The 26,854-nt window shown below is 46.7% G+C and overlaps 1 protein-coding gene across 3 annotated transcripts in view; it reads left to right on the top strand.

Moving 5' to 3' along the window:
- RYBP (RING1 and YY1 binding protein) overlaps positions 1-26,854 on the top strand; it is an 82,951-nt gene that overhangs the window by 49,576 nt on the left and 6,521 nt on the right. Inside the window, exon 2 of one of the 3 annotated variants that reach the window (XM_054729513.1) lies at positions 24,856-24,956. The exons of the other annotated variants lie outside the window; for them this stretch is intronic. Coding sequence (XP_054585488.1) covers positions 24,892-24,956 — 65 coding nt within the window. The 5' untranslated portion in view covers positions 24,856-24,891. The remainder of the gene's footprint in view (positions 1-24,855; positions 24,957-26,854) is intronic. 3 annotated transcript variants of the gene reach the window in all.

The raw sequence follows: 26,854 nt of genomic DNA, 5'->3' as shown, positions 1-26,854 counted from the left end.
ATAAATTTGTTTGCTGGAACATTATGACCATCACCATTTCGCCCTGAATATTCTGACGGAAACAAATTTGCATTTTTGCAGTTTGATACAATAGGTCTTTGTTCTTAGGACTCTGGTGTTGAGATACTATTAACTTTGGAATGGCAGCTGTTGCTCTCATGAAAAAGCAGCTATTCTAGTTACAAGTTTTGTTGCTGTTTTATTAAGATTTGCATACTATGCAACCTATAGTTCTTTGAAATATAGACACTGAAAGTTTCAGATTTGCTTTAGTATGAGAAACCATATACTTTTTATGGCCTAGACTCTAGTTGTCAAACTATGGCTCAACACTTGTATTTTTAAACGGTCGTTACTGTGTCTACATAATCATCTTATTTTGACTTCTAGCCTATAAAGATGAAATAGTTTGCTGACCCCTAGTCTAAAGGAATACAATAAATATTGACAATATTTGATTTAATGTCTGAAGAGTTGGCTGTGAGGTCAGAGCTGGATTACTTACATTGTTTCACTTCTGGCTTCCTCAAGTTAACCATTACTCCCTCAATAGTAGATCTGATCAGAATGTTTTGTAGAAAATAGTAGATGTATCATAACCTGGAGCATTTTCTAGGCATTTTTCTATATTTTATTTAAAAATTAATGTGGGAGACTTGTGTCTGTTATGTGTTATCTATTGCTGTGTAACAAGTCCCCCAAATAACCATTAAAACATATATTATCTCATACACCTTTTTTCTTTCCGTTTTATTGAGACACGATTGACAGTCAGCACTGTATACGTTTAAGGTGTGTAGCATCATATACATTGTGAAATGGTTATCACAGTAGGTTTAGTTAAACACATCACTTCATTAGGTACAGAAAAACAAGTTTTATTTTTCTTTGTGCTGGGAATGTTTAGGATTTACTCTCTTAGCAGCATTCCAATGTACCATTCAACAGTGTTTAACCATTGTCATGCTTTACATAACATCTCCAGTAATTACTTAGTCTTACATCTAGAAGTTTGTACCTTTTGACCACCTTTATCTAATTCTTACACCTTTTTTAAGAGTTAGGATTTTACAAGTGGTTTGGGCTCAGGGTCCCCAATGAGGTTGTAGCAAGATGTTGGAATGGGCTGCAGTCATCTGAAGGCTTGGCTAGGGCTGGATTTTCAAGACGACTTACAGGACTTTGCCGAGACTTCCAGTTCCTTGCTGGCTGTTGGCAGGCAAGGCAGGCGTTCTTAGTTGCTCACCATCTGAACCCTTCTGAAGGCTTTCCAAGTGTCCTCATGACAGGACTGCTGGCTTCCCCTGTGGTCCAAGAAGTGCCAGGAGAAAGCCTCATTCCTTTATACTTAAGCTCAGAAATCACCTAAGTCATATTCTGTTTGTTAGGTGTATGTCATTAAGGGCGGCTCACAGCCAAGAAGAAAATTAGGCTCCCTAGTTTTGGGTGTTTTGTGTTTGTAAAGTGAGAAGTATCAAAGCATTTGGACAGATTTTGAAACCAGCACCGTCTATTTCAGTGGTGATAGTGGTAGAAATGGGGGTGGTATATGCTTTGGGAGGTGTGAATGGGATCCGTTCTTGTGTGAATGTATTACATATAGTACATCAAGTGTTGGCAGCTTTTCTAGGTAAGTGACAGTGAAGGTGTGTGGGTATGTGTCCCTTGGGTGGTATATCTCTGTGTGTATTTTGTTGGTGTCAGGGTGTGTGTTTGAAGAGCATGTGCATTTGAGGAATCTATCGGCCCGTGTGGGGTGGATTTGGGGGTGGCTTGAGGGGTGTAGGAAGTTTTCCCAGTATCTGAAAGTAGAGTGTTCTTATGAAACCTCCCCTCCCTCATCTTTTTTTCTTTCTCCCTCCCATTTTTGTTGTTGTTAATCCTCACCCGAGGATATTTTTTCCCATTGATTCATTGATTTTTAGAGACAGTGGGAGGGAGGGAGGGTGAGAGGATGGGGGGGGGGGAGAGAGAGAGAGAGAGAGAGAGAGAGAGAGGGGGGGGGGGGGGAGATATCAGTATGAGAGGGACACATTGATTGGCTGCCTCCTGGATGTGCCCCAACTAGGGCCAGGGATCAGATCCATCCTGCTACTGAGGTACATGCCCTTGACCAGATTTGAACCCGTGCCAACGTTCTAACCACTGAGCAAACCAGCCAGGACAAAACCTTTCTCAATGGCATAAATGGTGTAAGACAAAGAAGCAGCTAACCATTAGCGCAGTGATGGGCAACCTTTTGAGCTTGGTGTGTCAAACTTCGCCAAAAAACTGAGCATAACTCGGGTACTGTGTCACTTTGAGGAAAAAACATTATTTTGCGATATTTATAGTTTAAATAACATAAATGTATAATTGTTATGTATAATTGTATTTAATAAACCAAAAACTAAATATTTAACTTACCGGCTTAGTGACTTCTTTGTTCATCCGTCAGTCGGTTTCTTTTGTTGGTCTTGATATTATTTAGCTTGTGTGGGGTGCCGTGAACTAAGATAAGTGAGGGGGAGGGGGAATTCTTTAACTAACCTGCCAATTAGTGACTTTTTTGTTGCTGAGTTTCATTGGCTAAATCTTCAATTGAAGGTTGGTATTTTGTACCCTTCAGGCCCAAGCAAGCGCTACTAACTTCATCTGTCAATCTGTTTCTTTTGTTGGTTTTGATATTACTTAACGCTGAGAATAAGGCCTCACAAAAGTATGTAGAGGGAAAAATTGTGAGTAAAGCCATTGCTATATTTTTCAGGGTGCTAAAAGTGTCTGGTAGTCGGTTCCAGGCACTCCAAATTTCCTGTTTGTAGTGGCACTCCTCTTGATTCTCCAAGCGGCACCTTGCCAGATTCTCAAGCTTTGACCTCGACAAACACCTGAGCCCAGATACTGTCTTGAAATTCTGCAAGTTGCATCTCCAATTCATCAATTTGCATCCATTGGAAACCATTTAATTCCAAACTACTGTAGACTACTACATCAGGATACTTAATTATTTTCATGGTCTGTTCTAGACTTCTAAATTGACTAAATCTATCACTAAACTGGTCAAGTAACGAGTCTAAAACATGCTGGTACTTCATATGCAAGAGTTCCATTTCATTTTGTACAGCTGCACTGGCCTTCTCAAAATACTTTGTTACTCGAGGAAAATACTTATAAGTTTTAGTTTCTACATCTCGCTTGAAAATTTTAACTTTACTTTCAAAAGCTTTTATGTATCCAAACATAACGTCAATACTTTTGCCAAAACCTTGTAACTTTTAAGTTCAGTTCATTAATATGAACAGAGAGATCTGTAAAAAAAAAAACATCAGGGTGTTGACCCTCTTATCCTCATTAAGCTGAGGAAAGTTTCCCAGATCCTTATCGTCAAGAAATACCTTAATTTCTTCAAAGCACTCCACAAAGCGCTCAAGAACTTTGCCTTGGCTCAGCCATCTTACATTATTGTACATCAGCAGTCCACTGTAGGTGGAATCAACCTCCAGTAAAAGTGCCGAAAATTCTCGCTAGTGAAGGGGGTGAGCAGCTATTAAATTAATTATTTTTGTAACAACTGACATTAAGTCGTTTAAGTCGGTGAATCCTGCCTTGGCACATAAAGCCTACTGATGGATAATACAATGAAAAGGCACAATCGGATGTCCAATAGCTTCTGTAAACAATTTGACAAATCTGACTTTTCCCCCCACCATATTGGGTGTCCCATCTGTCGTCACTGACACAACTTTAGAGATATCAGTGCTTAGGTCACGAAATGTTTGTATAACAACCTTACATATTTCGCTTCCTGATTTACTTGTTGACGCTGATACTAACTTTATCAACTCTTCTCTCATTGTGAGACCATCAGAATATCGACCAATAATGGCCAACTGAGCATGTGATGTGACATCAGTAGTTTGTTTCATCAAGAGAGATCCAAAAATATTTACACTTCCTTGTCTCTCTTTAATTGATGTTGTATGTTTGTGTTCAGTCTCATTATTCGGTCTTTTATGATATTTCTACCGAGTGGTAACTCTATATTCTCTTAATAATTGCATCTTTATTCTGCATATCTTGAAATAGAACTGATGGACATCTTAGGAGAGTTTCTTTAATAAATTCTCCCTCACTGAGCGCTTTTCCATGCTGAGCTATAGAGTGAGCAATGCTCAAACTTGCAGATGTTAAATTTGTAGAGCCTTTCATAAATTTAAGGATGGAATTAGATTGGCTCTTATAAAGGTGTAGCTGCCTGGAAATGTATTCCTTCCTTTCATCCTCACTTTTTTCCAAGAGCTGGGAATGATTAGTTTCAAAATGTCTATTTATATTCCACGTTCTGCTTACTACCATTTCAGTACATAGAACGCAATATGATCTGTCATTTTTTTCTATAAAGCCATACATCTTGGTCCATGTCTCTTGAAAGGGTCGGCCACTGCTACTACCACTTCCTTTACTTAACCTTAGTTTTTTATTTTTTAGGTTCTCCATCAGGGGGGCAGTGGCAGAAGATAGAATTATAGATAGCTTGTTAGGCCTGCAGGCAATTAGGGGTTAACTAGCCTAGCTAACCACAAAATGGTGCATGTAACTGTCTTTTAGGAAAGGGCAGGGTTAATAAGCAGAAATAGGGGTTAATAAGGATGCACAACAGTAATAGTGGTGAAATGGAGTCTGCACTATGGAGCAAGATGGTGTTCCTTATGTGAATAAAAATGGCTGCCTGCCGCTATTTCTAATGGGAAACGGCACCCATAGCATGCCACAAACCCTCGCCTCTCCCAGCCTCCCCCTCACTTATCTCAGTAATGATGGATTAGAAATCCATGACACCCCAGAACAGTAGATAATGGTTGCTGTGGTTAACTGTTATTTGGTTACTGGTAATGGCAGGGCCCCCAGAGATGCGTCCCCCGCTGCATTCCGCTGCTCCCTGCTCTGCCGGCGGAAGTGAGGGCAAAGATCCCGGCTTAACCGGAAGTCCCAGAACTAGACGCTCTGTGCCGGACTTCTGTTGTTTTGGCCTACAGACCTCCGGCACAGAGTGTCTAACAGGGGAGGATGAAACATTTGCGACTAGGCTCTAACTCCAAGACTCTATAGTCGCAAATGTTTCATCCTCAGGAGCAGCAGATGTTTCATCCTCGGCATGGGCCGCCTCAGCGGCCGCGTGTCATCAGAAATGGCCGCGTGTCATAGGTTCGCCATCACTGCATTAGCCTATATGGAAAAATTTTTGAGTGATAACTTCCTGGAACAACATACTTTGCACACCCATCAACCTAGTCAAACACTACTTCCTATTTTCCCACTACTGGTTGCCCATTAAAGAGACCACTTTGCTACCAGCATAACCAACCGCAATTTCCGCAGCCTTCAAGAGTTTTCTCTCTGAATATAAATAGTGCGAATGGTGGATGCACACCACTTTAAGCACACACAATGTCCATTTCGTACACCAAGATCAAAATACCTAATTACGTGCAGTTCTACACCAAGCACGGCACCCCTGCCAGCTCTCCGGCTTTGTGATAGTGAGGACAGTGCTCTGAGTAAGGGGAGAAAAGCCCACGTCTCACCCACAGGCCCACGCTCTGGCGGCTGGAGGCTCTGGCGGCTGGAGGCTGCGATGCTGAGTGTGGTTCCCAGGGAGGAGCTGGGCAGCCCTGGGGGCACGCTGCCTCTGTAGTGGCTGCTGCAAAACAGACTTCCTTTTGCCTTTCTTCACAAGGGGTGTTAGTTGTGAAATACAGGTGCTGATGTAGGTCTCTCCTAAAAGCAAGTGGCATATGCAAACTTTCAAAAACTGAAGGGTGCCAGCACTCAGCGTTGCTGGACAGCAGTGATAATCACGCACCTGCAATGAGATTGCCCTTGGAATTGTAATGAGTAAAACGCATAAACTCATTACCCTCTTGGTTACTAACTCAGCCTTTTCATCACAAACACTTAGCACATTTTGGAGTTACTAGAAAAAAGGAAAAGAATGAATCACAACTTGAGAACCTCTCCCATCCCACCCCTCAGAAGAAAAGCACGTCCTATAGATTAGCTCGATAGCGACACCGAGGGGGCAAAAGCTGGAAAGTCCGTGAGCGGGACCGGAAAACAACCGAAGCACAGAAGGTTCTGCGATCAAATGTGGAACCGCTGGGTAAAACAAAGCCGCACACGTTTACTATCGATCTTGGTCTTAAAGGCTTACCTAAGTCTGTTGTGAACCTTAAAGAGGCCTCTGTGAGGTGTGTTTCTCAAACGGATTTCTTCAGGAAGCGTCTGTTTGCACTTTGCCAAACACTGCTTGACAAATGCTCTGGGTTTCTGTAAGTCATAGTAGGACTGCAGGGCCAAGCTAAATCTTGAAGGGTTTGAAATCTTGTTTATTCCCTAAAACCCACTTGAAGCCTTCCCTTGTAAGGTTTTGTGTGTTTTTTTCGTCACACCAACTACACTTACTTTCCTCTTTACATGAAATTCGGATACACTTTTTGGCTTTTTAGTATTTATCCTGCTGTAGCTATGGTCCTGTCTTGTCATTTTCTTACAGCATCTAGTAGGGGTCACTTGTGCATTCAGTACATTAAGAGGAGGCCCTTCCTGTGTGTAGGTGTGAAACCCTGTCCTCCCGATAAACAGCACAAGACACAGACAGGCATCTCTCTGGCTTTTTCTGAAGCACTGCTTACATCCCTCCCCGCAGTGCAGCTGTGCAGGGACAGGGTCGGGGCTTCTGGCCAGATCCTGTTGGCCCACAGAAGGGCTTTTCAGGAGCTTGGTGCCATATGGAAGCTTGACTGTCAGCCCCTGGTCCAGGCTAGTCACTGCCACCTGTGGACCTTGGACTGTGGATAACCACTCACACCCCAACAGGCTGGAGTGGGAAATTGCTTCGTGCTGCCCCGCCCCCCACAGTTACCCCTTACTCTCCTTATTCTCTGTTTTAAACACATTTCTATTTTCTTAATTCTGTGGGATAGTTTGTTCAGTTTTGCCAAAGCTTAGTCATCAGAGGTTCATAATGTTCTTCAGCAGCTAAAAAGGTTGAATGAAACTAATTCTGTTATTATTCACAACAAATCAGTTTAAATGATAATATTATTTAGAGCTTTGTACTTGTGTAAAAATTAGGGATTGAGTTTTCTAATTCTTTCAGAAGATGTGTCATTTGCTAGGTAGGAAACACCTCTTCTATGATTAAGATTTTAATGGTTAGTCTGATACGTCTTCACCCATATCCCTGTCGATCAGAAATACTGTATATTTCCTAGCTGGTGTTTGAAGTGAAGGACTTTGGTCTTAAATTACTGTATTTGTCATTCCCATGAGATAATATTTCATACTTATAGAATGAATATGATTATTAATGTGTTTGTGTCTTGAAATTTTCCTTACTGGATTTTCAGTTTTGGATGTGCATACATATTGAGAAAGCATGGTTGTAGCTTATTTGTTAAGAATAGTTAAGTATGGAGGAAGTTTAACCTTTTGCACTCGCTTGCTTTTTTCTCGATTCCTTTATTCTAATGCTAACCGTGTCGAGTCACACTCGACATCCGAGTGCAAAAGGTTAAAATATATTTTTATGATTGATTCAATGCAATAACTCATTTGCAAGAACAATTTTCTTTAAACGATGCCGAATTAGTGGTCAGAAGCATTGTAATCTGCTTCTGAAAAATTATATTCTCAATTCTAGCATATTATTTTAAGTGAATTTTAGTCTCCCAAAATGAGAGTGGGTGTGGATATTCTACATTACCTGCAGGAGCAGTGGATAGCTCCTGGGCAGGGTTTGGAACATCTGGCCATGAGAAATCGTTTGGTCTGGGTGAGTTAATTCAATGTTTGAATAAATAGAGCAGGCTAATTTCTAAGTTGATAATTTTGTATGGGCCACAAATGACATTGTATAAATAACCAAACGTCCCTTGGCAGAAAAAAGGCCCCCCACCCCTGTTCTAGGGTAAGGAGGGCATCATAGATGCCCGTGTCATTGGTGCCTACCATGGCAGCGGTGCCCACGCCACGGGCTGCAGTAGCTCTGCATGCTCCTCCAGAGAATCGCGCTGTGATCGCAGCCTAACGCAGTCAGAGGTTAGACGTTTTCCATGTTGTGCTCAGTTATATGAGAAATACGCAGAACCGGTTTTTAAACCAGTTTAAAAACACTGTTGGCACTGGGCAGAGTGCCCTTTCCAGGAAATTCGCTCATGAATCACAAGACGGCCAGTGAGGTCTGTCCTTTTCTTGTTGGAGTGTTTACGTAGTGTCAACCCATATTGGTGTAAAACTTGGAAAAATATTCTTCTGTTTTTACTAAAACCGAAGTTTTTAAAACTTTAGTTTGCTTATGAATGTGTATATGTGTGAATGTGAAAACCAAAATAACTTCCTATACTTTGCCCCCAAGTATTTGGCTGGTCCCAGCGTTTTATCCTCAACCACACGTAGGACAGATACTCGCTCTCTTTTATCAGCGGGGAACCCTGCGGCTGCAGCCTGTGGTTCTTGTTACAAGTCATCCTGCAGGTGGATGAAAAGAACTAGGGCTGTGTGTCTGCTTTCTGGACATCGTCACTCTTCACGGGGCCAGTTACATTCAGATGAAGAAACACAGCAAGCAGGTTATCTCCTTAAATACTGCTATCCTGTAAAGCCAGTAGCCATCTCAAAGTTGCCATTGCAATTCACTGAACCCCTTCAGATTTCCCTTCTGCTGTCTGAAGTGCCAGGCAGCCCCCAAGCCACCCTTTCCCAGGGCCTGTCCACTGATTTCTAAAAACCTTGCTGATTGGGTCTCCTTCCTGGGCCCTTGTACCTCAGTTCAGACATTAAGACAGCCCCTGGGTATGCATATTTATTTTTAGTTTGTTTTTGTTTTTGTTTTTTTATGCCGAAACCGGTTTGGCTCAGTGGATAGAGCGTCGGTCTGCGGACTGGAAGGTCCCAGGTTCGATTCCGGTCAAGGGCATGTACATTGGTTGCGGGCACATCCCCCGGTGGGGGGGTGTGCAGGAGGCAGCTGGCCGATGTCTCTCTCTCATCGATGTTTCTAGCTCTCTATCCCTCTCCCTTCCTCTTTGTGAAAAATCAATAAAATATATTAAACAAACAAACAAATAATGAACACAGTTTAACACACAATAGAGACAACAGTCTCTCTGTCAGTCATCCAGCTTTGTCAGTTATCATATCGACAAGCTTGTTGGTCTACTCCAGTGGTCGGCAAAGTCATTAGTCAACAGAGCCAAATATCAACAGTACAACGATTGAAATTTCTTTTGAGAGCCACATTTTTTAAACTTAAACTTCTTCTAACGCCACTTCTTCAAAATAGACAAGCCCAGGCCGTGGTATTTTGTGGAAGAGCCACACTCAAGGGGCCAAAGAGCCGAATGTGGCTCGCGAGCCGCAGTTTGCCGACCACGGGTCTACACAAATATTGTAAAAGCCATCAACTATGCAAGTATAGAAGTGCGTCCTTGCCATAGCCAGTTTGGCTCAGTGGCTAGAACATAGGCCCCAGGACTGAAGGGTCCCAGGTTCGATTCCAGTCAAGAGCATCTGCCTTGGTTGCAGGCTTGATCCCCAGCCCTGATTGGCAAGTGTGGGGGCAGCCAGCCGATGTGGCATCATGTTTCTTACTCTCCCCAGCCCCCCTTGCATTCTCTGAAAACCAGTGAAAAAAATATCCTGGGTGAGTATTAACCAAATAATGCGTGGTTTTTTATGTCTGAATTCTACTTCATTAAAATTTATCCTAGACAAAAATTGGCCAAGTCAGCAAACCTCAGCACTTGTTTGTTCCTCTTCCTAGTCCTCTTTTTTGTTTGTTTGTGTGTATGGCAGGAGACCACGCAGCCATAAGCAAGCAGGGAGTAATTGTCGGGATCCCGCTACTCTGACCTCTGTCTCATTCCTCCTGGCACTTTGACCTCTGGCTGCTGAATATGATGTCTGTAGTTTCCTGTGTGTAAAGGGCATTAGATGAGTGTGTGCATTCTGAGAAAATGCTCTCATTTGATCAGACTCCCACTGTCTTCCACACCACCCAGCTTCTGTTAATGGGATGTCATGCCATTAGGATAGGATGTAAGGGTTTATCATTTTTCACGACTGACAAGTTATAATATTCTTTCTCTAGCTGGTCTGCAGTGTATTTGCTGTGGTGGTGGTGGTTTTTTGTTGTTGTTTTTTTAGTACAGTGCTGAGGACTGTAAAATATTCTAAGAAACATTTATTTGTTCCTAAAAGCTTCTTGATTCTAAGGGCTCAAGGATGGGAGTCATCAAAAGATCTTGACCTGAAGGAAGAGCTCCAAGTGGCAGCTCCAAAAGCTGGGCCCCTTGAGCAGCAAGCATGTAGCGCTGGATTCAGACCCAGGGGATAAAATGAATATTTGTGATCTTGTACATGTCAGTCACTTCATGAGTAAGTAAGTGGGAAAGAAGAGACATTTACACAAGAATTTCAGTCAGTAGATGCAGAGGGAAAGGGTTCCCCATTAGGCCAAAACAAAACAAACAAATAGTAATGTTTGCAGAATCTACATTTGGATCCTAATCTCAAAATGTCTCTTCTAAGATATTTATTTAAAAGACTGGAGGCCCGGTGCACGAAATTCATGCATGGGGGTCCCTCAGCTCAACCTGCACCCTCTACAATCCAGGAGCTCTCAGGGGATGTCCTACTGATGGCTCAGGCCCACTCCCGTGGTTCTCTGCTCTCTGCGGGGCCTGGGGGTTTCGCTGCAGCCATGGAGATGAAGCCCCCATGCCCTGCTGTCGCTCTCTGCCTGCCTCCCCATGCGCCATGCGAAAGAAGCCCCAATGCCCTGCAGTGTGCTCTGTCTGCCAGGCCTGGGGGCTTCTCCGACAGGGACACACTAAGGAAGCCCCCATGCCCTGCTGTCTGGGCTCTGTCTGTGGGGCCTGGGGGTGTTCCCGCAGCCTCTGCACTAAGGAAGTTCCCAAGCCCTGCTGTCCTGGCTCTGTCTGCAGGGCCTGGGGGTGTTCCCACCACCACCTTGCTAAGGAAGCCCCCAAGCCCTGCTGTCCGGATTCTGTCTGCGGGGCCTGGGGGTGTTCCCACAGCCTCTGCACTAAGGAAGCCCCCAAGCCCTGCTGTCCGGATTCTGTCTGCCGGGCCTGGGGCTTCACAGCCATCACCCTGTGAAAGAAGCCCCCAAACCCTGCTGTCTGGGCTCTGTCTGCCATGTCTGGGGGCAGATCCAGCTTCGCCGCTTGGTCTGCGCGAACCCCCGCAGGGCTGACGGGCCCAACCGCTGCAGCACCGGTGGAGCGGGAAGGCTGGATCTGACCCCTCCAGCGGACAGGCCCAGACACTCCAGCAGCGAGGCTGAGGGGACTGGGTGCCGCCATCTTGTGGCTATGGGGGCCGCCATTTTGTCGTGGAGTGATGGCTAATTTGCATAGTACTCCTTTATTAGATAGGATAGTAACTGTAAAGTGAAGGAACCTGGTAGACACCACCATAGCCCAAGATCGTGGTTAATATCGCCCGTAATAAGACAGAAATATCATGAGCCCCTTAATTAAAAGCACCAGGAGGACACACATCTTTGCTGTGGTGTTGTCAGAACGCATGACCTCATTCTCGACCCTAAGCAAACACCACACAGCCTGGCCAGCAGGCTCCGTTGGTTTGAGCGTCCTGCACACCAAAGGGTTATGGGCTTGGATCCTTGGTCAGGGTACCTACGGGAGTCAGCCGATCCATGTTTCTCTGTCATATCAACGTCTCTCTATGCCCTGCCTCCCTTCCTCTCTCTAAAATCAAGAAAAACACATCTTCAGGTGAAGTTTTAAAAAAAGAAAACATCAGACCCAAATTGAGGGACATTTCTACAAAATAACTAATGTCTTCAAAAGTGTCAAGGCCATTAAAAACGGGAGACAAAAATGAGAACAGCAGAAAGTGACATGGGAACCTGGTCACAATGCTGAAACAGAACAGGAAGTTCATGGGAAAGCTGGTGTTTAGTTAGCAGTGTTGTAAACTAACTAAACCAGGGCTCATTTTCTGGTTTTGATAATTATACTGTTTGTATGAGAGGTGAACATTAGAAGCTGGGTGAGGAGGTACAGGAACTCTGTACTTTGTTTGCAACTCTGACATCAGTTAAAAGGAAAAGACTAAAACTTCAGACTTACAAAAGGCATTAGAGACATCTGCGTTATCCTTGCGACTTAGTGAATTATACTTTCGGTGAGTCTTTGAAGACAGTGCGCTTGCAGCAACTTAGCGTACGAGGAAAGCAGTCTTTTTCAGACACACATGTCAGAGTTGTTCATGAGACACAATAGGACCCTCACCTGAGTGCAGCCTTCTGGGAAGGCATGCGCATTGGCTTACTTTGACACCAGAGATAATTGTGGAATCCCAACTTGAAAGCCTCGCATGAGAGCGATGGCAACTGTCTGCATGTCTGCACTGCACCACCTTCCCAGGGTGTCCACATCCGTGGAGTGGGGAGCTTGGGGTCCTGCGCATCTCCCTTGAGGCCATTCTGTGGCGATGTGGTGGTCTAGGGTGAAGTGAGCAGTTCTTGTCGCACTTCATTGGGCGGGCAGTGTGGATTAGTGTAAAGAGCATAAGCTTGACTTAAACGCTTGCTTAGTTGTCTTTTTACTGCGGCGTCTTTAGGCTTTGGTTCCTTCAGCAACTTCAGAAAGTTACGAGAAGGTAGACTGTCCATCCCAGTGCCTCCTTCCAGGAAGGAGCACCATCATTACCTGTGAGGGTTCCTCTTTCCTCCCTTCCAGACTGGGCGTTCCTCTGTCGCTGCGGTAGATAGCTATGTTCATTGAGAGCCTCCTGTGTCCTAGGCTTTTTGCTCGGGGATGGCAGTATGACAGATGCGTTACTCCAAGTCCCTCCGTTCTGAGGCCCAGAGAGACTGTGAAGTCTGACATTACAGTGCAGTGTGGTGTTCCCTGCCGTGCACTGCTCTCCAGAGGACGCACGTTTTTGCAGCTGCATTAAAGGAGCTACTGTCAGGAAACAGTTATTTTGAAGCAGGTTTTGGGGAGTATAGCATAGCATTTAGAGGCCGCTGTCGCCTCAGAGATGTGCATCATCTCTAGAGGGAGAGACAGAAGCCGAATGATGTTCTAAGAGCATTAAGTAGCAGAGGCATGTCAGGGTAGTGTGGGAACCCTGCAGATCCGGGCACACACTGTTATCTGGCCGGAGAAATGGAGCAACTGCTGGCCTTTGAACGGGATTTTAAAGCAGGTGTGGGTTCTGCAGGTGCCGTATGCAGAAGGACGTTTCAGAAACGTAGGGTCCGCAGGTGAAAGTGGCCGGGTTACCTTCTGAAAAGATACAGGCTTGTGTGGCTTGAGCGAGAACTCAGAAGCAATGTGGGGTGGCAAGTGGAGGAAGAGGAAAGGTGAGCTGGTAGGGAATGTTGGAACTGAATTGTAGGAGCCCTGTGATACCCAGCTAGAGAGGTAAGATTTACTTCCGTAAGCACAGGTGTGGCAGGCGTTCCAAGCATAGAAATAAGCTGCACTTTCTTTTTTGGACCTGTAGTCTCAGTAGTATCATCTAAGGTAACTAGAGGGAAAGCAACAGTGACCAGGACATCGTGGAGAAAGGTGTGTCGGTCCTGGACTAACGGGAAAGGGCGACGAAGACTTACCGATAGAGGTGGGGGGCAGTGTTCGGAGACCTCGTGGCTGGTGGAGAATGAGGAAGAGGAGAGCGCGAACTCCAGAGTATTCCCAGGAAGTGCTGGGACACGGCAGTAGGACACACTTGCCTCGCCACACTTCCGTGTTTGCGGAGGTAAGAAAAGTACTGGGCAGGGGCTGCCAAGTCCGGACCACCGTTTGTGTAGGTCCTTCAGAATTAAAGGTACACACCAAGTTTGTTATCGAGTTTTTCCCACAGATGTTTTCTTTAGCTAACGTGGCTTTTGATGTTAGCAGGACTGATTTTCCAGGCACTGAGATATGGTGATTTGTTAGGATGTTAGATATGACTATTAACAGTAATCTCAAAATCTCTCCTGTTTACTCAAGTTTCTAATTTTTAACTATCTGAAGTAGCAAGACACCTTAAAATCCCCTTCCCTTCCTGGAAATAAAGAACACGATTAACCCGAAATGCCTGAGGTATAGATGATATGAACTGTCAGAGTTTGTAATTGTGTAGAGATCATCAAAGTAGTCTTCCCTCAAGCCTCTGTCTGGTGATTGGCCCAGCTGGTCTCAGGTCTTATTCACAGAGGTTCTCCTCACATTGTCCTGGGTTCCCCTAGAATAGGTGCTGCACATGAAAATAATGTTCCTTAGATCTAAGCAGCTGATAGGTTCCTGACCAAGTGTGATGCTTAGAAGAACCAAAGACATCATTTTTAAAAAGTGTAAATGGTATATCTTACGATGAGTGAGTCTGTGTGCTGCTATGCAGTACAGGACTTTATTTAATAAAACTACTGTCAAAAATTATTTTTAATTTTTATTGTTGAGATTATTACAGATGTCCCTCTTTTTCTCCTTTATTGCTCCCCTTCACCCAGTTCCTGCCCCAGGCCTTCGCCATCCTATTGAGTGTGTCCATAGGTAATGCATATCTAATCTAATAATAGACAAATATGCAAATTGACCGCACCTTCGCTACACCTAAGCCACGCCCACCAGCCAAGCCACGCCCATCAACCAATCAGGATGGGTATGCAAGTTGCCCCAACAAAGATGGCGGCTAATTTGCATATCAAGACAGCGTCCAAAGAAGCCAACAGCTGCAGAAGGGAGTAAAGCTTCAAAGAAGCAAGCAAGCCGGGGGGGGGGGGGGAGGAGAGGACGGGGCGGGGGACAAGGGCGGGGCGGAGGCGGGGGACAAGGGCGAAGGGAAACGCGGGCGGGCTGGAGGAAAAGGTGAGGCGGGTGATAAAGGCAGAGCAGAGGCGGGGCCGGGGGCGAAGGGAAACGCGGGCGGGCTGGAGGAAAAGGTGAGGCGGGCGAACAAGGGAGGAACGGAGGCGGGGTAGAGTGCAGCAGGAAATCCTATTGCAGGATTTTTCCTGCAACGGGAAAGCTAGTCCTATACAATAAAAGCCTAATATGCAGATTGTTCAACTGGGAGTTCGACTGCTCGCTTTGATGCGCACTGACCACCAGGGGGCAGCGCGGAACATGATGGGCATTGGCGACGTGATGCTGGCAGCAGGCGGCAGTGGAGGCGCTGCCAGCCCCAATGGGCCCCAACAAGAGCAGGGGCCCGACTGCCTCGCAGATAGCGACCAGTGGCATGGGGTGGGGTCGCCACCCGGCTCCCAGGTGCTGAGGGAGCCAGGTGGGGGGCCTGGCCTCGACTGATCGCCCCGCAGAGGGTGGCTGGCAGGCCCTGATCAGCCGATTGGGCTGGGCCCCAGGCCGGGATGAGAAACTGGGTGGGTGGTGGCAACCAGCCTCCCATGGCACCTGGGCGGGGGGCTGCGACCTCTCACCAACTACCTGGGGGTGACAGGGGATGGAGGTGGGGTGATAATGCGTGGTGTCTGCCGAGCTCGCTCTCACTCTCCCTGCTACCTTCCCCCAGGACACCAGGGCTTGTGCGCTGGGGAAGCCCCATGCTCAGGTGCTAGGCGCCCGTGAGGAGCCCGCCCCGCACCCGCATGGCCTCTTCCGGGTGAGCCGGGCTGCAGCTGCTGGGACAGCAGGGGCCTGTTGGGCTCCCCCTGGGTTCGCACAGGAGCTGGTCTGCGAGGCCGGCCAGGAAAGAGCGTGCTGACTAGTAAGATCTTTGTTTAATCTCTTCCCATCCTTCTTCCCTCTGAGAATCATCAGTCTGTTCCATTTCCATGCCTCTGAGTCTATTTTATTCACCAGTTTATTCTGTTCATTAGATTTCTTATTTGTTTATTTTTAGATTCAGTTGTTGATAGGTGGTATGTATTTGTTGCCATTTTGCTGTTCATTTTTTTTTTTTATCATTTTCTTCTTCTTTCTCTTCTTAAAGAATACCCTTCAACATTTCATATAATACTGATTTTGTGGTGAATGAACTCCTTAGCTTTTTCTTGTCTGTGAAGCTCTTTATCATACCTTCAATTCTAAATAATAGCTGTGCTGGGCAGAGTAATCTTGGATGTAGGTCCTTGCTTCATCACTTTGAATATTTCTTGTCACTCCCTTCTGGCCTGCATAGTTTCTGTTGAGAAATCAGCTGACAGTCGTATGGGCACTTCATTGGAGGTAACTAACTGCTTTTCTCTTGCTGCTTTTAAGATTCTCTCTTTTTCTTTTGCCCTTGGCATTTTAATTATGATGTGTCTTGGTGTGAGCCTCTTTTGGTTCCTCTTGTTTGGGACTCTCTGTGCTTCCTGGATTTGTAAGTCTATTTCTTTCACCAGGTAGGGGAAGTTTTCTGTCATTTTTTCTTCAAATAGGTTTTCAACATCTTGCTCTCTTTCTTCTCCTTCTGGCACCCCCATAATGCGAATGTTGGTATGCTTGAAGTTGTCCCAGAGGCTCCTTACACTATCTTCATATTTTTGGATTCTTCTTTATTTTTGCTCTTCTGTTTGGGTGTTTTTTGCTTCCTCATATTTCACAACGTTGATTTGATTCTCAGAATCCTCTACTCTACTGTTGAATCCCTGTTTATTATTCTTTATTTCAGTCAGTGTATGCTTAATTTCTGACTGGTCCTTTTCTATTTTTTTGTGGGGGGGGGGAGGTTTCTGGAATATTCTTGAGTAACCTTATAACTGTGATTTTGAACTCTATATCCAATAGTTTGCTTTCTTCCATTTCTTTCATTTGTGACATGTTTCTTTGACTCTGCGTTTTGGCTGCTTCCCTGTGTTTGCTTCTATGTATTGGGTAGAGTTGCTATGTCTCCTTGAGTTGGTAGAGTGTCCTTTTGTAGTAGGTGTCATATAGTGCCCAGTGGCTCAGCCTCCCCAGTCACCTGAACTGGGCACTCCAGATGCACCCCTTTGTGGGCTGTGAACACAGTCTTGTCGCAGTTGAGCCTTTATTGCTGTTGGTGTCACTGGGAGGAATTGACCTCTGGGCCAGTTGGCTGTGGGGACCAGCTGTGACTACAGTAGGAGAGCTGCTGTGCAGGAGACACCCTTATGGGGCAGGACTTGGTTCAGTGGGGCTTTGGTGCTCACTGAGTCTACCCCATGAGTGTGTCGCTTATGGATGTAAAGAGTTGTAATCTGGATGGTCTCACTCTGACCACTGGGTACACTGGCTCTTGGGTCTCCAGGGAGGTGCAAAGTCAGCCACTGCCTGGGGCCACCCAGCAGGAGCTACAGAGAGATCTGCAGATTCCTCCTCTTTGTATCAGTTTGGAAGGGCTCAGACAGGGCTCAGCTGTGAAGCAAGACAGGCTGGTGCTGGTGCCGGGCCTTGCGCCTTTTATTGATAGGTTTGGTGTTCCCTGACCCAGCTGCAGCTTGTTTGAGCTTTTTTACCCTCAGCCAGGACAGACCATTCAGATGCAAAAGCCACTGTGCACCGCTTGGGTAGGGCTGTAAATTGGATGAGGCGGGGTCTCAGGGAATCACCAGGGTGGAGCAAACAGAAATGGTTGCCAGTCAGCCCTGAAACCTCTTCATATGTGTCTCTGTCCCCCAGAGCCTTGTCCTGGTGCGGGAGCTCAGAGGAAGTGGGGCCTTCTAAGTTCAGTTTGTGGTACTGGCCTTTTAAGACGAACAGCTGGGTCTCCAGCAGCCTGTGTGTCACAGAGCCCCAATCTGCACTGGTTTGTACAGCCCGTAGATCCTACTTTCCATAGGGACTTCTTGTCCCAGCTCTTGGACCCTGGGCTGGGGTCTGGTGTGGGACTGGGACCCCTCACTCCTCTGGGCGGCCTCCACAGAGACAGTCTCCATCTCGATTGAGAAAGCCGCACACGTGGGTGCTGGGCCAGGCGTTCCGCCTCTGCACCTCCCACCATCTCAGTGCGCCTCTTTCTTTACCTCTCTGGTTGCAGGACGTCTGGGTCTGGGTGATGGTGGTTCTGTGTCTTAGTTGTAATTTTTATGTGGTTGTGGGAGGCGGCAAGTACAAGCCTTTACTTACCCACACCGCCATCTTCCAAACTACTGCAACATTTTTGAGAAGCATGATCTTACAACTTAATATGTGTTTAAAAAACACCCCCACAATCTCAGTATATTCAGAGTTCTAGGATTCTCCTCCTAAACCCTACTCTCTGTAAGAGTGATGAACGCCTTACAGGGTTAATGTTTGAAGTGCTGTTTTTCCTGGGATGCCTTCACACTTTCGTGAATATTCCCATTCTCCTGTAGCCTGTGTAGACAAGTGGTTCTCTCTCGGAAGCAATGTTCCCACCCAGCGAACATGTGGTAATGTCTGGAGAGATTCTTTTTTTTATTATTTTTAAATATATTTTATTGATTTTTTTATAGAGAGGAAGGGAGAGGGACAGAGAGTCAGAAACATCGATGAGAGAGAAACATCAATCAGCCGCCTCCTACACACCACCTGCCGGGAATGTGCCCGCAACCAAGGTACATGCCCTTGTCTGGAATCGAACCTGGGACCCTTCACTCCGCAGGCTGACGCTCTGTCCACTGAGCCAAACCGGTCAGGCTGGAGAGATTCTTACCTGTCACCACTAGGGGTTGGTTGGGCTACTGTCTTCTAGTGAGTAGAAGCCAGGCTGCCACGAAACACCCTGCAGTGCGTCAGCACAGCCCCGTAGCAAAGACTGTGGGGTCCCTCCAGCAGCAGCACGGTGGGTGAGAACCCCTAAACTAGACATCCTTCTGACGTGGTGATGGGCTTTAAGAAAGCTTTGATTCCCAGTGATTTAGGGGGCCCATTATAACATACCTTGACCATGAACGAGGTGTGGGGTAGAACTGCCATTTTCTAGTGTGCATGTTTCTACTGGGGGCAGTAGAATTGAAGGGCTTCTTTAGAGTCGAACTCTTTACATTTTACTGGTGAGGAAACCCGGACCTGAAGAGAGCAGCTGATTTCAGTCGTTGGGTTTCTTTGAATTACCTCAGAGCTTTTTATTCCTTGAGGAATTACTAATTCTTTTGTGTGTTTTGCAAGTGCCCAGTTTTTTTGACATGAGCTGTTATTTCAAAATGGTTAAATGCATTTTAAATGGGATTTTGACAACTATGAAGTAATTTGTAGAGCATATTGGATTGCTTTAGTGTAGTGTTTCTTGGAGAAAGAGCTGACTCATTATCATGTTTATTTGAAGATATGGTTTGCTTAGAGATTTGTAGTTTCTGTGAGTCCTCCTAAATCATTGACATGATTTAAAAATGGATTTTGTATTATCTTTTGGGGGGCAAGGGAGAGGTCCTATCAAAGTCACTAAACCAACACTATAGTTCTAGTTTGTAGAATGTGCCTCATGATGCTTATTTCTGACTTAAAAAAAAAAAAGGACTAAATGAGTTACTAACAGCATAAACTGCAAGCTTGCCTGTTGTGCCTTAAGAACAAATGCTCTATTTAGTTGTCTTTATTAAATGTTGAATACAAGTGTCTGAGTTAAAGGAACGGTAGGAATGGCTTACTCTAGTCTCTCTACTAGTGAGGAAACACAAGTGTTGGAGAGCATAAAACTCATCCGAGGTCACCGAGTAAGATTCCCAAAGAAAGACAGAAAGTAGAGGGGAGAGCTCGGGCACCTCGCCTGTGAAGTCCTATGGTCCAGCTTGTGTGCAGTCTGCACCCCATAAACACAAGGCCCTTCACCAGAGACCGAGGCCACTGATGTCTATCGTGTCATGTCTTAGCAACTTCATGGAGAATGAGCACATGTCCACACCATGCGCTCATAAGCACACCATAAGCAGCACCTGTCTCAGCATACACTAGGTCCCAGGAAAAGTCTCTTTAAAGAATTTGGAACCATAAGCCAGAATGCCAAAGGTGAAACGGAGAGGAGGCAGCAGAAGGCAGTTACATCTCGGCCTCTTTACCCAAGCAGGGTTTGAGAAGCACGGGACGTGGCCCAGACAGAGCAGACATTGGAGGCCTCCATGGCTTTCCTCCTCGGAAACATGGCAGGTGAGGAAAGTAGCTGCTGGGACACGCACACCGGCTCAGTTTGCCAGTGACCTTGCACTGCAGCCCAGACCCAGTCCTCAGCAGAGGTCTGGCCTTGCTCTGAGGATTTGGCCCACGTTGTACGTCCTTTTTCAGTGGGCTGGCTTCTGGGGAAATGCTGTGTGAGATCCAAAGGGCGTGTTTATTATGGGACATTTACTGAAACTATTCGAATGACCACAATACAATTATTTTTAGGCACCACAGGAGAGAGGAAGCCAAATCTATACTCTGGTTGAAATACCTTAAGCCCAGCCCTAACCAGTTTCACTCAGTGTATAAGAGCGTCGGCCTGCCGACTCAAGGGTCCCAGGTTCGATTCCGGTCAAGGGCATGTACCTTGGTGGCGGGCACATCCCCAGTAGGGGGTGTGCAGGAGGCAGCTGATCGATGTTTCTCTCTCATCGATGTTTCTAACTCTCTATCCCTCTCCCTTCCTCTCTGTAAAAAATCAATAAAATGTTTTTTTAAAAAAGAAAAGAAATACCTGAAGCCCACTTCTTGAATGTTGTTCGGGTGTTTAGTAAGCTTAAAATTGTTATTTTCAGCCCTGGCTAGTAATGTCTTACAATTATTATAGAAAACAAAATCACTATGGAAGTAGTTGTGGCCTCGTTGCCTCCCCTTCTCCCCCCCCCACCCCCCTCCCCGAGGGTTTTGAGGACCCCTAGGAGGCTAAGACACCTATCTGTTGCTGCCAGGTTGGCTTATGAAATAGATGTTTTGTTTTTAAGAATCTAAGCTACTTGTAGCTCCTTTTACTTACTGAATGTATAATCCTGAGTTGCAGAAAAGTCAAGTGCCCACACTTAGTAGTGCTCAGTTGTATGTTAACTAAGTGTGCTTTTCAGGACACAGACACATCTGAATATTCAAAATGATAATTGTGAACCTAGAGTAGAACATTTCTGATTCTGCTGTCTATTACGTTAAGAATGATATGTTAGTTCTGTTGGAGCCGGTTGTTCCTAACCAAGTTGTATGTGGTGAGTGTGCATGTGGTACCATGTATATTGTACAGTTGAAGTCTGGTGGCCTCCTAAAGGCATCCTTTTTTAAAAGGAATATCTGCAAAACCAAAATTCTATCTGAAACATGCAGGAAAAGCAGGTTAAGTTAGTGAGCATGCTTAGTGCTGCTGTTGCTGTGGACAGCCTGGCTAATGTGAGGGCTCTGACCTAGAGCCACGGCCGGGAGGAAGACTGCCCTGCGCGGCCCGGCCCGCCTTCTGCTTGGGCAGCTTCCCGCGGAGCCCAGCGCTGAGGCCGGTGGGAGGTGCTGCTTGGAAATGTGTACATTATTTTTAAGGGAATTATTTTGTTGAATATCTACATGCTGTATGTACACACATTATTGCAACAACTAAGTGAACTTGACCTTATTTAATCTACTTCAACACTGTTAAATTAGGTGTGTCCCCATTTTGAGTAATTTACCTGCGCTTAGTTAGCTAGGTCTGGATAAAATCCAAAGGCTGTCATACTCAAAGTCCATACCTGCCTCGCATGTGAAGGTGGCGGAAGGAAGGATAGGTGGGAGAAAGGGGACGGCTTGTCTCCTCCCCCACCTTGTTGTTTTATTGAATAATTTGTAGTCAGTTTGAGGGAAAACAACTCGTTGTCTGAGCAGCAGTTCTCCTGAGTGAAGGATATGTACTGATGGGGAAGAATGACCTGGAAGACAAACTAAGACCCCTTCCTATCACCCACTGGCTCATTCTAGAAGACGAACTAAAGGATTGAGAAATGTCCTGAAGACAAGTGCTTACATGAGAGGGGAAAGAACTGTTTAGGACACACACACACACACACACACACACACACACACACACACACACGAGAGACTGGGGAGCAGAGGGAAATACTAATGCCGTGCCGTGCCATGATGACCCAGCACGGTGACAGGGAACCTCCGAGTGATCCTTGTTTGGTGTTGGCTTCGTGGCCTGACACTATGGCAGGAGCATTGTGCTGTGAGTCAAGGAGACGAGTCAAGGAGACATGGGCCTGAACCGGCCGCCGAACGGGGGCTGACCACTAGTACGAGGTCTTCTCTCCTGCATCGGGGAGACTGAGGCTGGAGCTGTGGTGTGGTTTCCTCTCCCCACAGCTGAACAGATGAATATCTGTCCAATGTTCTCAAAGTTTCAGTCCTTTAAAATGATTGCAAAGGCCCGGCCGGCGTGGCTCAGTGGTTGAGCATCGACCTATGAACCAGGAGATCATAGTTCGATTCCTGGTCAGGGCACATGCCCAGGTTGCGGACTTGATCCCCAGTAGGGGACATGCAGGAGGCAGGTGATCAATGATTCTTTCTCATTATTGATATTTCTCCCTCCCTCCCTCTCCCTCTCCCTCTCCCTTTCTCCCTCTCCCTCCCTCTCCCTCTCCCTCTCCCTCTAAAAAGAAAGCACTTACCTGGAAACTCCCTGGGAATTTACTTATAAACCAAATTATGTACCGTATTTCCTCATGTGTTATTCTTCATTGGGATCACATTGGTGATTCTTAGTAATACTGAACTATAACACCACAACATGTGAAATATGAAAAAGGTACAGAAAACTTTAAGGTATTAAAAGATTTTATTTAAAAGAAGCATTCAGCTAGCATGGTGTAGCTGAAAGGATATCAGACTAATAGTCTAGAAATTCTGATTCTCTTTGGTCTGGTAGTTAACCCTCTCTTTTTTTAGCAGCTGTCTAACTTATCTTTTAGAATTGCTGAGGCTAAAGTGGGGCATTAGTCATTTAACAAAAAATACAGGTGGAGGGGAAAGACCCCAAAAAGTAGCCTGCTTACTTTAAATCTGTCCTATGCATTTCTAGATTTTTAAAAAGTCTTGTATCACCTTTAAAGGTCTCATAGTGTGTGTGTGATTTACTTTTTAAATTTAAATCATTTTTTACTTTTCAGTTGCAGATGACATACAATATTATATTAGTTTCCGGTATACACCCTAGTGGTTGACCTTACATAATTTACTAAGTGGTCATTCGATAAATCTCGGATTCATTCGACATAAGGTCTTGTGGTTGTTAATGTTGGAGTTAGAACTCTTCTGGGTTCCACTCGCAGCATTTCTCCTCCCACCTCTCCGTTATCGTTGACATTTTCCACAATTGAATGACTTGGGAGCGGGGTAAATGGACAGAGAACAAGCAGTTCCTGTACTAGTCATCCGAGCCTGGAGCATGCTGTTCAGGGGAAGGGATTGTTGGGACAGACCCTCCATGTTTAACACTCACACTGCCTTAGAGAGAAATGCAGGCTTTACCCAAGTTAAAAGTGGATTGTAGTCTACAAATGTATTTGCAATTTGGTTGTTTACAACTTGGAATGCATTATTGTATGCAGACTAGTTCAAAGATCAGATTTATTAACCTCATTGTGGTTTAACAAGATACTTTTGCAAAGAAAAATTTTGTTTCCTTAATAAAGCATTTTTACACATTTGGCCTACCCAGTTTCCAGAGGTTGAATTTACTGTTATTCCTATTTTATTTTTAGAACTAGGGGCCCGGTGCATGAAATTTGTGCACTTGGCGGCGGTCCCCTCAGCCCAGCCTGCCCCCTCTCACAGACTGGGAGTCCTCAGGGGATGTCCTACTGACGGCTTAGGCCCGCTCCCTCCGGGTCTTTTCATCAACATGGAGGAGCCTGCAACCTAGGTACATGCCCTTGATCAGAATCGAACCCGGACCCTGCGGTCCACAGGCTGAGGCTCTGTCCACTGAGCCAAACCAGCTAGGGCAGGATATGACGTTTCTTAGCTCTCCAGCAGCGGACCTTAGTTTTTTCCTCCAGGAGTGTGGTGCAGAAACCCTGATCACCTTCTTGGATTCTTATCACCCAAGTTACCAAGAACACTGTGAGGAGTGTACCGGGAGCTTAGCCAATGAGCGGTCAGAAAAGGTGTTTCCTCTGCAGCTCACGCGCAGAGGCCCCCCTGCATTGTGTCTGCTGGGGTGGGGCATGCTGCCTGCCCAGACGCACGCCCTCCCTCTGCAGCCGCGGCGCGGGACGCCGCCATCTTTGTGGTGGAGTGACAGTTAATTTGCATATTAGAGTAGATGTTTTAGTGGGTATTACTAAATAACGGCCATGCACAGACTACTTTGCCCCCCCCCCCCCCCCCCCAAGCTAGTACTTATGTTCTGGGATATCAATAATGCAAAATTCATCCCTGTCCCAGCCCGCCAATGCACATGTTTAGGACGATCTGTTGAGCGTAGGGATAGGAGTGGGGACAGGAAAAGGGTCACGTGGAGAGGCTCCCTGTGCTTCAGGGTGGCATGAAGGACCACGGGCTCCTGACAGAGCGCTCAGTGGGAAGGCGTTCACGGCGTCGTTAAACTCCTGACGTTGTTCATTCCTCCCCTCAGCAGACAGGGACTGGGGCAGGGAGGGGTTGGGGGCCTTGTATAGACCATGTCCAGAGAACTCCAGGGCAGTGTTTGTTGTTGATCTTCACCCAAGGATATTTTCCCACGGATTCTTAGAGTGAGTGGGAGGGAGGGAGAGAGACAGAGAGAGATACGGTGATGTGAGACACATCGATTGATTGCCTCCTGCACATACCCCAACTACCAGGGCCAGTGATTGAGCCTGCAACTGAGGCACATGATGTTGACCGGAATCGAACCCACAGCCCTTCAGTCCACGGGCTGATGCTCTATCCACTGAGCCAAACCAGCTAGGGCAACTTGAACACCGTTTGTAACCCCCTCCTTTCTTTCTTTTTTTTTTCAAATACATTTCATCGATTTTTTTTTTTTTTACAGAGAGAAAGGGAAAGGGATAGAGAGCCAGAAACATCAATGAGAGAGAAACATCGATCAGCTGTCTCCTGCTCAGTCCCACTGGGGATGTGCCTGCAACCAAGGTACATGCCCTTGACCAGGAACCTGGGACCCTTCAGTCCAAACCGGTTAGGGCCCCCCTCCTTCTTGATGGATGAATTGTCTGATTTTAACGCCTTTGGTGTATTTTAAATGAAAAAGGCACAAGTGATCATTTAGGAAGAGCTGAACATGAGGAAAAGCCAGGATTTGTTGGAGATACCTGTTGCTCTTGGCTGCCTGAGCCACAGGGCTTGGATGCCTGTTGCTTGTTGTGGTCACTGAGGTATGGAGAATCACAGTGAGAAACGAGTGGCAAGTGCTCAAGAGGGAGAGGAAAGGTACCGTACTTTCCGGCGTATAAGACGACTGGGCGTATAAGATTTTCCTGGGTTAAAAAGTCATTTTATACACCGGAAAATACGGTATATTGGACTATACTGATGGGATTAGATATATTGGACTACTGTATTTTCCGGCATATAAAATGACTTTTTAACCCAGGAAAATCTTATACGCCCAGTCGTCTTCTACGCCGGAAAGTACGGTATATGGTAGACCTGTCTCTTTAAAAGGGAGGGTTTGCCCGTGTTCCCCAGTGGACAGGTACACAAATCAAAACAACCTGAAGGTGTCTTGTTTGTGATCCCACTCAGATATGCTTGAGCTCTGAAAGTTTGCCTTTTCAAATTGATGTCTCCAGATAAAGATTTACTTCCCTTTTTATGGAATAGACTTTTCTGAAGTATTAGCTGTTTAAATGCAAATAGACGTTTTCCTGATGATGACTGTTTATTGCAATTTCACAACAGATTTTCACTTGTAAACTCTATTGAAATAAAAATAGATCTTATAAAATAATTTTAAGAAGGCACATTTTTCCACACTTGATGTACAATATTATATTAGTTTCAGGTGTACAACATAGCGATTAGACATTTATATAACTTATAAAGGGATCCACCCCAGTAAGTCTAGTATCCACCTGACACCATACAGTTATTACAATATTACTGAGTACTAGTAGCCCGGTGCACGAAATTCATGCACGTTAAAAGGGGAATTAATTAGAGAAAATATTTTAATATTGCTACTTGCCCTTTCTCTATAATAGAAGTGTCAGCGATGAAAGAAAATTAGTGAAATGTATATGAAAATCTCCCTCCTCTCAGAGTCTGGGCACGCTGCAGGACCCAGAGTCAAGTCCCGTCCCCCTCCCCCGCCCCACGCGCGCCTCGAAATCGTATGAGACCCAGATGCAGCCGGCCCCACCGCCATCAAGCCCCACAGGGCAAAGGGCGCAGCCTCAGTTCCCCTGGCCCCGCGCCGGGTGGGGGCGCAGCCTCAGTCCCCCTGGCCCCGCGCCGGGTGGGGGCGCAGCCTCAGTTCCCCTGGCCCCGCGCCGGGTGGGGGCGCAGCCTCAGTTCCCCTGGCCCCGCGCCGGGTGGGGGCGCAGCCTCAGTTCCCCTGGCCCCGCGCCGGGTGGGGGCGCAGCCTCAGTTCCCCTGGCCCCGCGCCGGGTGGGGGCGTAGCCTCAGGTCCCCCAGCCCCGCGCCGGGTGGGGGCGCAGCCTCAGTCCCCCTGGCCCCGCGCCGGGTGGGGGCGCAGCCTCAGTCCCCCTGGCCCCGCGCCGGGTGGGGGCGCAGCCTCAGTCCCCCTGGCCCCGCGCCGGGTGGGGGCGCAGCCTCAGTCCCCCTGGCCCCGCGCCGGGTGGGGGCGCAGCCTCAGTCCCCCTGGCCCCGCGCCGGGTGGGGGCGCAGCCTCAGTCCCCCTGGCCCCGCGCCGGGTGGGGGCGCAGCCTCAGTCCCCCTGGCCCCGCGCCGGGTGGGGGCGCAGCCTCAGTCCCCCTGGCCCCGCGCCGGGTGGGGGCGCAGCCTCAGTCCCCCTGGCCCCGCGCCGGGTGGGGGCGCAGCCTCAGTCCCCCTGGCCCCGCGCCGGGTGG

Source organism: Eptesicus fuscus, chromosome 18 (genome assembly GCF_027574615.1).
Source record: "Eptesicus fuscus isolate TK198812 chromosome 18, DD_ASM_mEF_20220401, whole genome shotgun sequence".
Taxonomy (NCBI): domain Eukaryota; kingdom Metazoa; phylum Chordata; class Mammalia; order Chiroptera; family Vespertilionidae; genus Eptesicus; species Eptesicus fuscus.
This window is presented reverse-complemented; position numbering and strand designations above follow the sequence as displayed.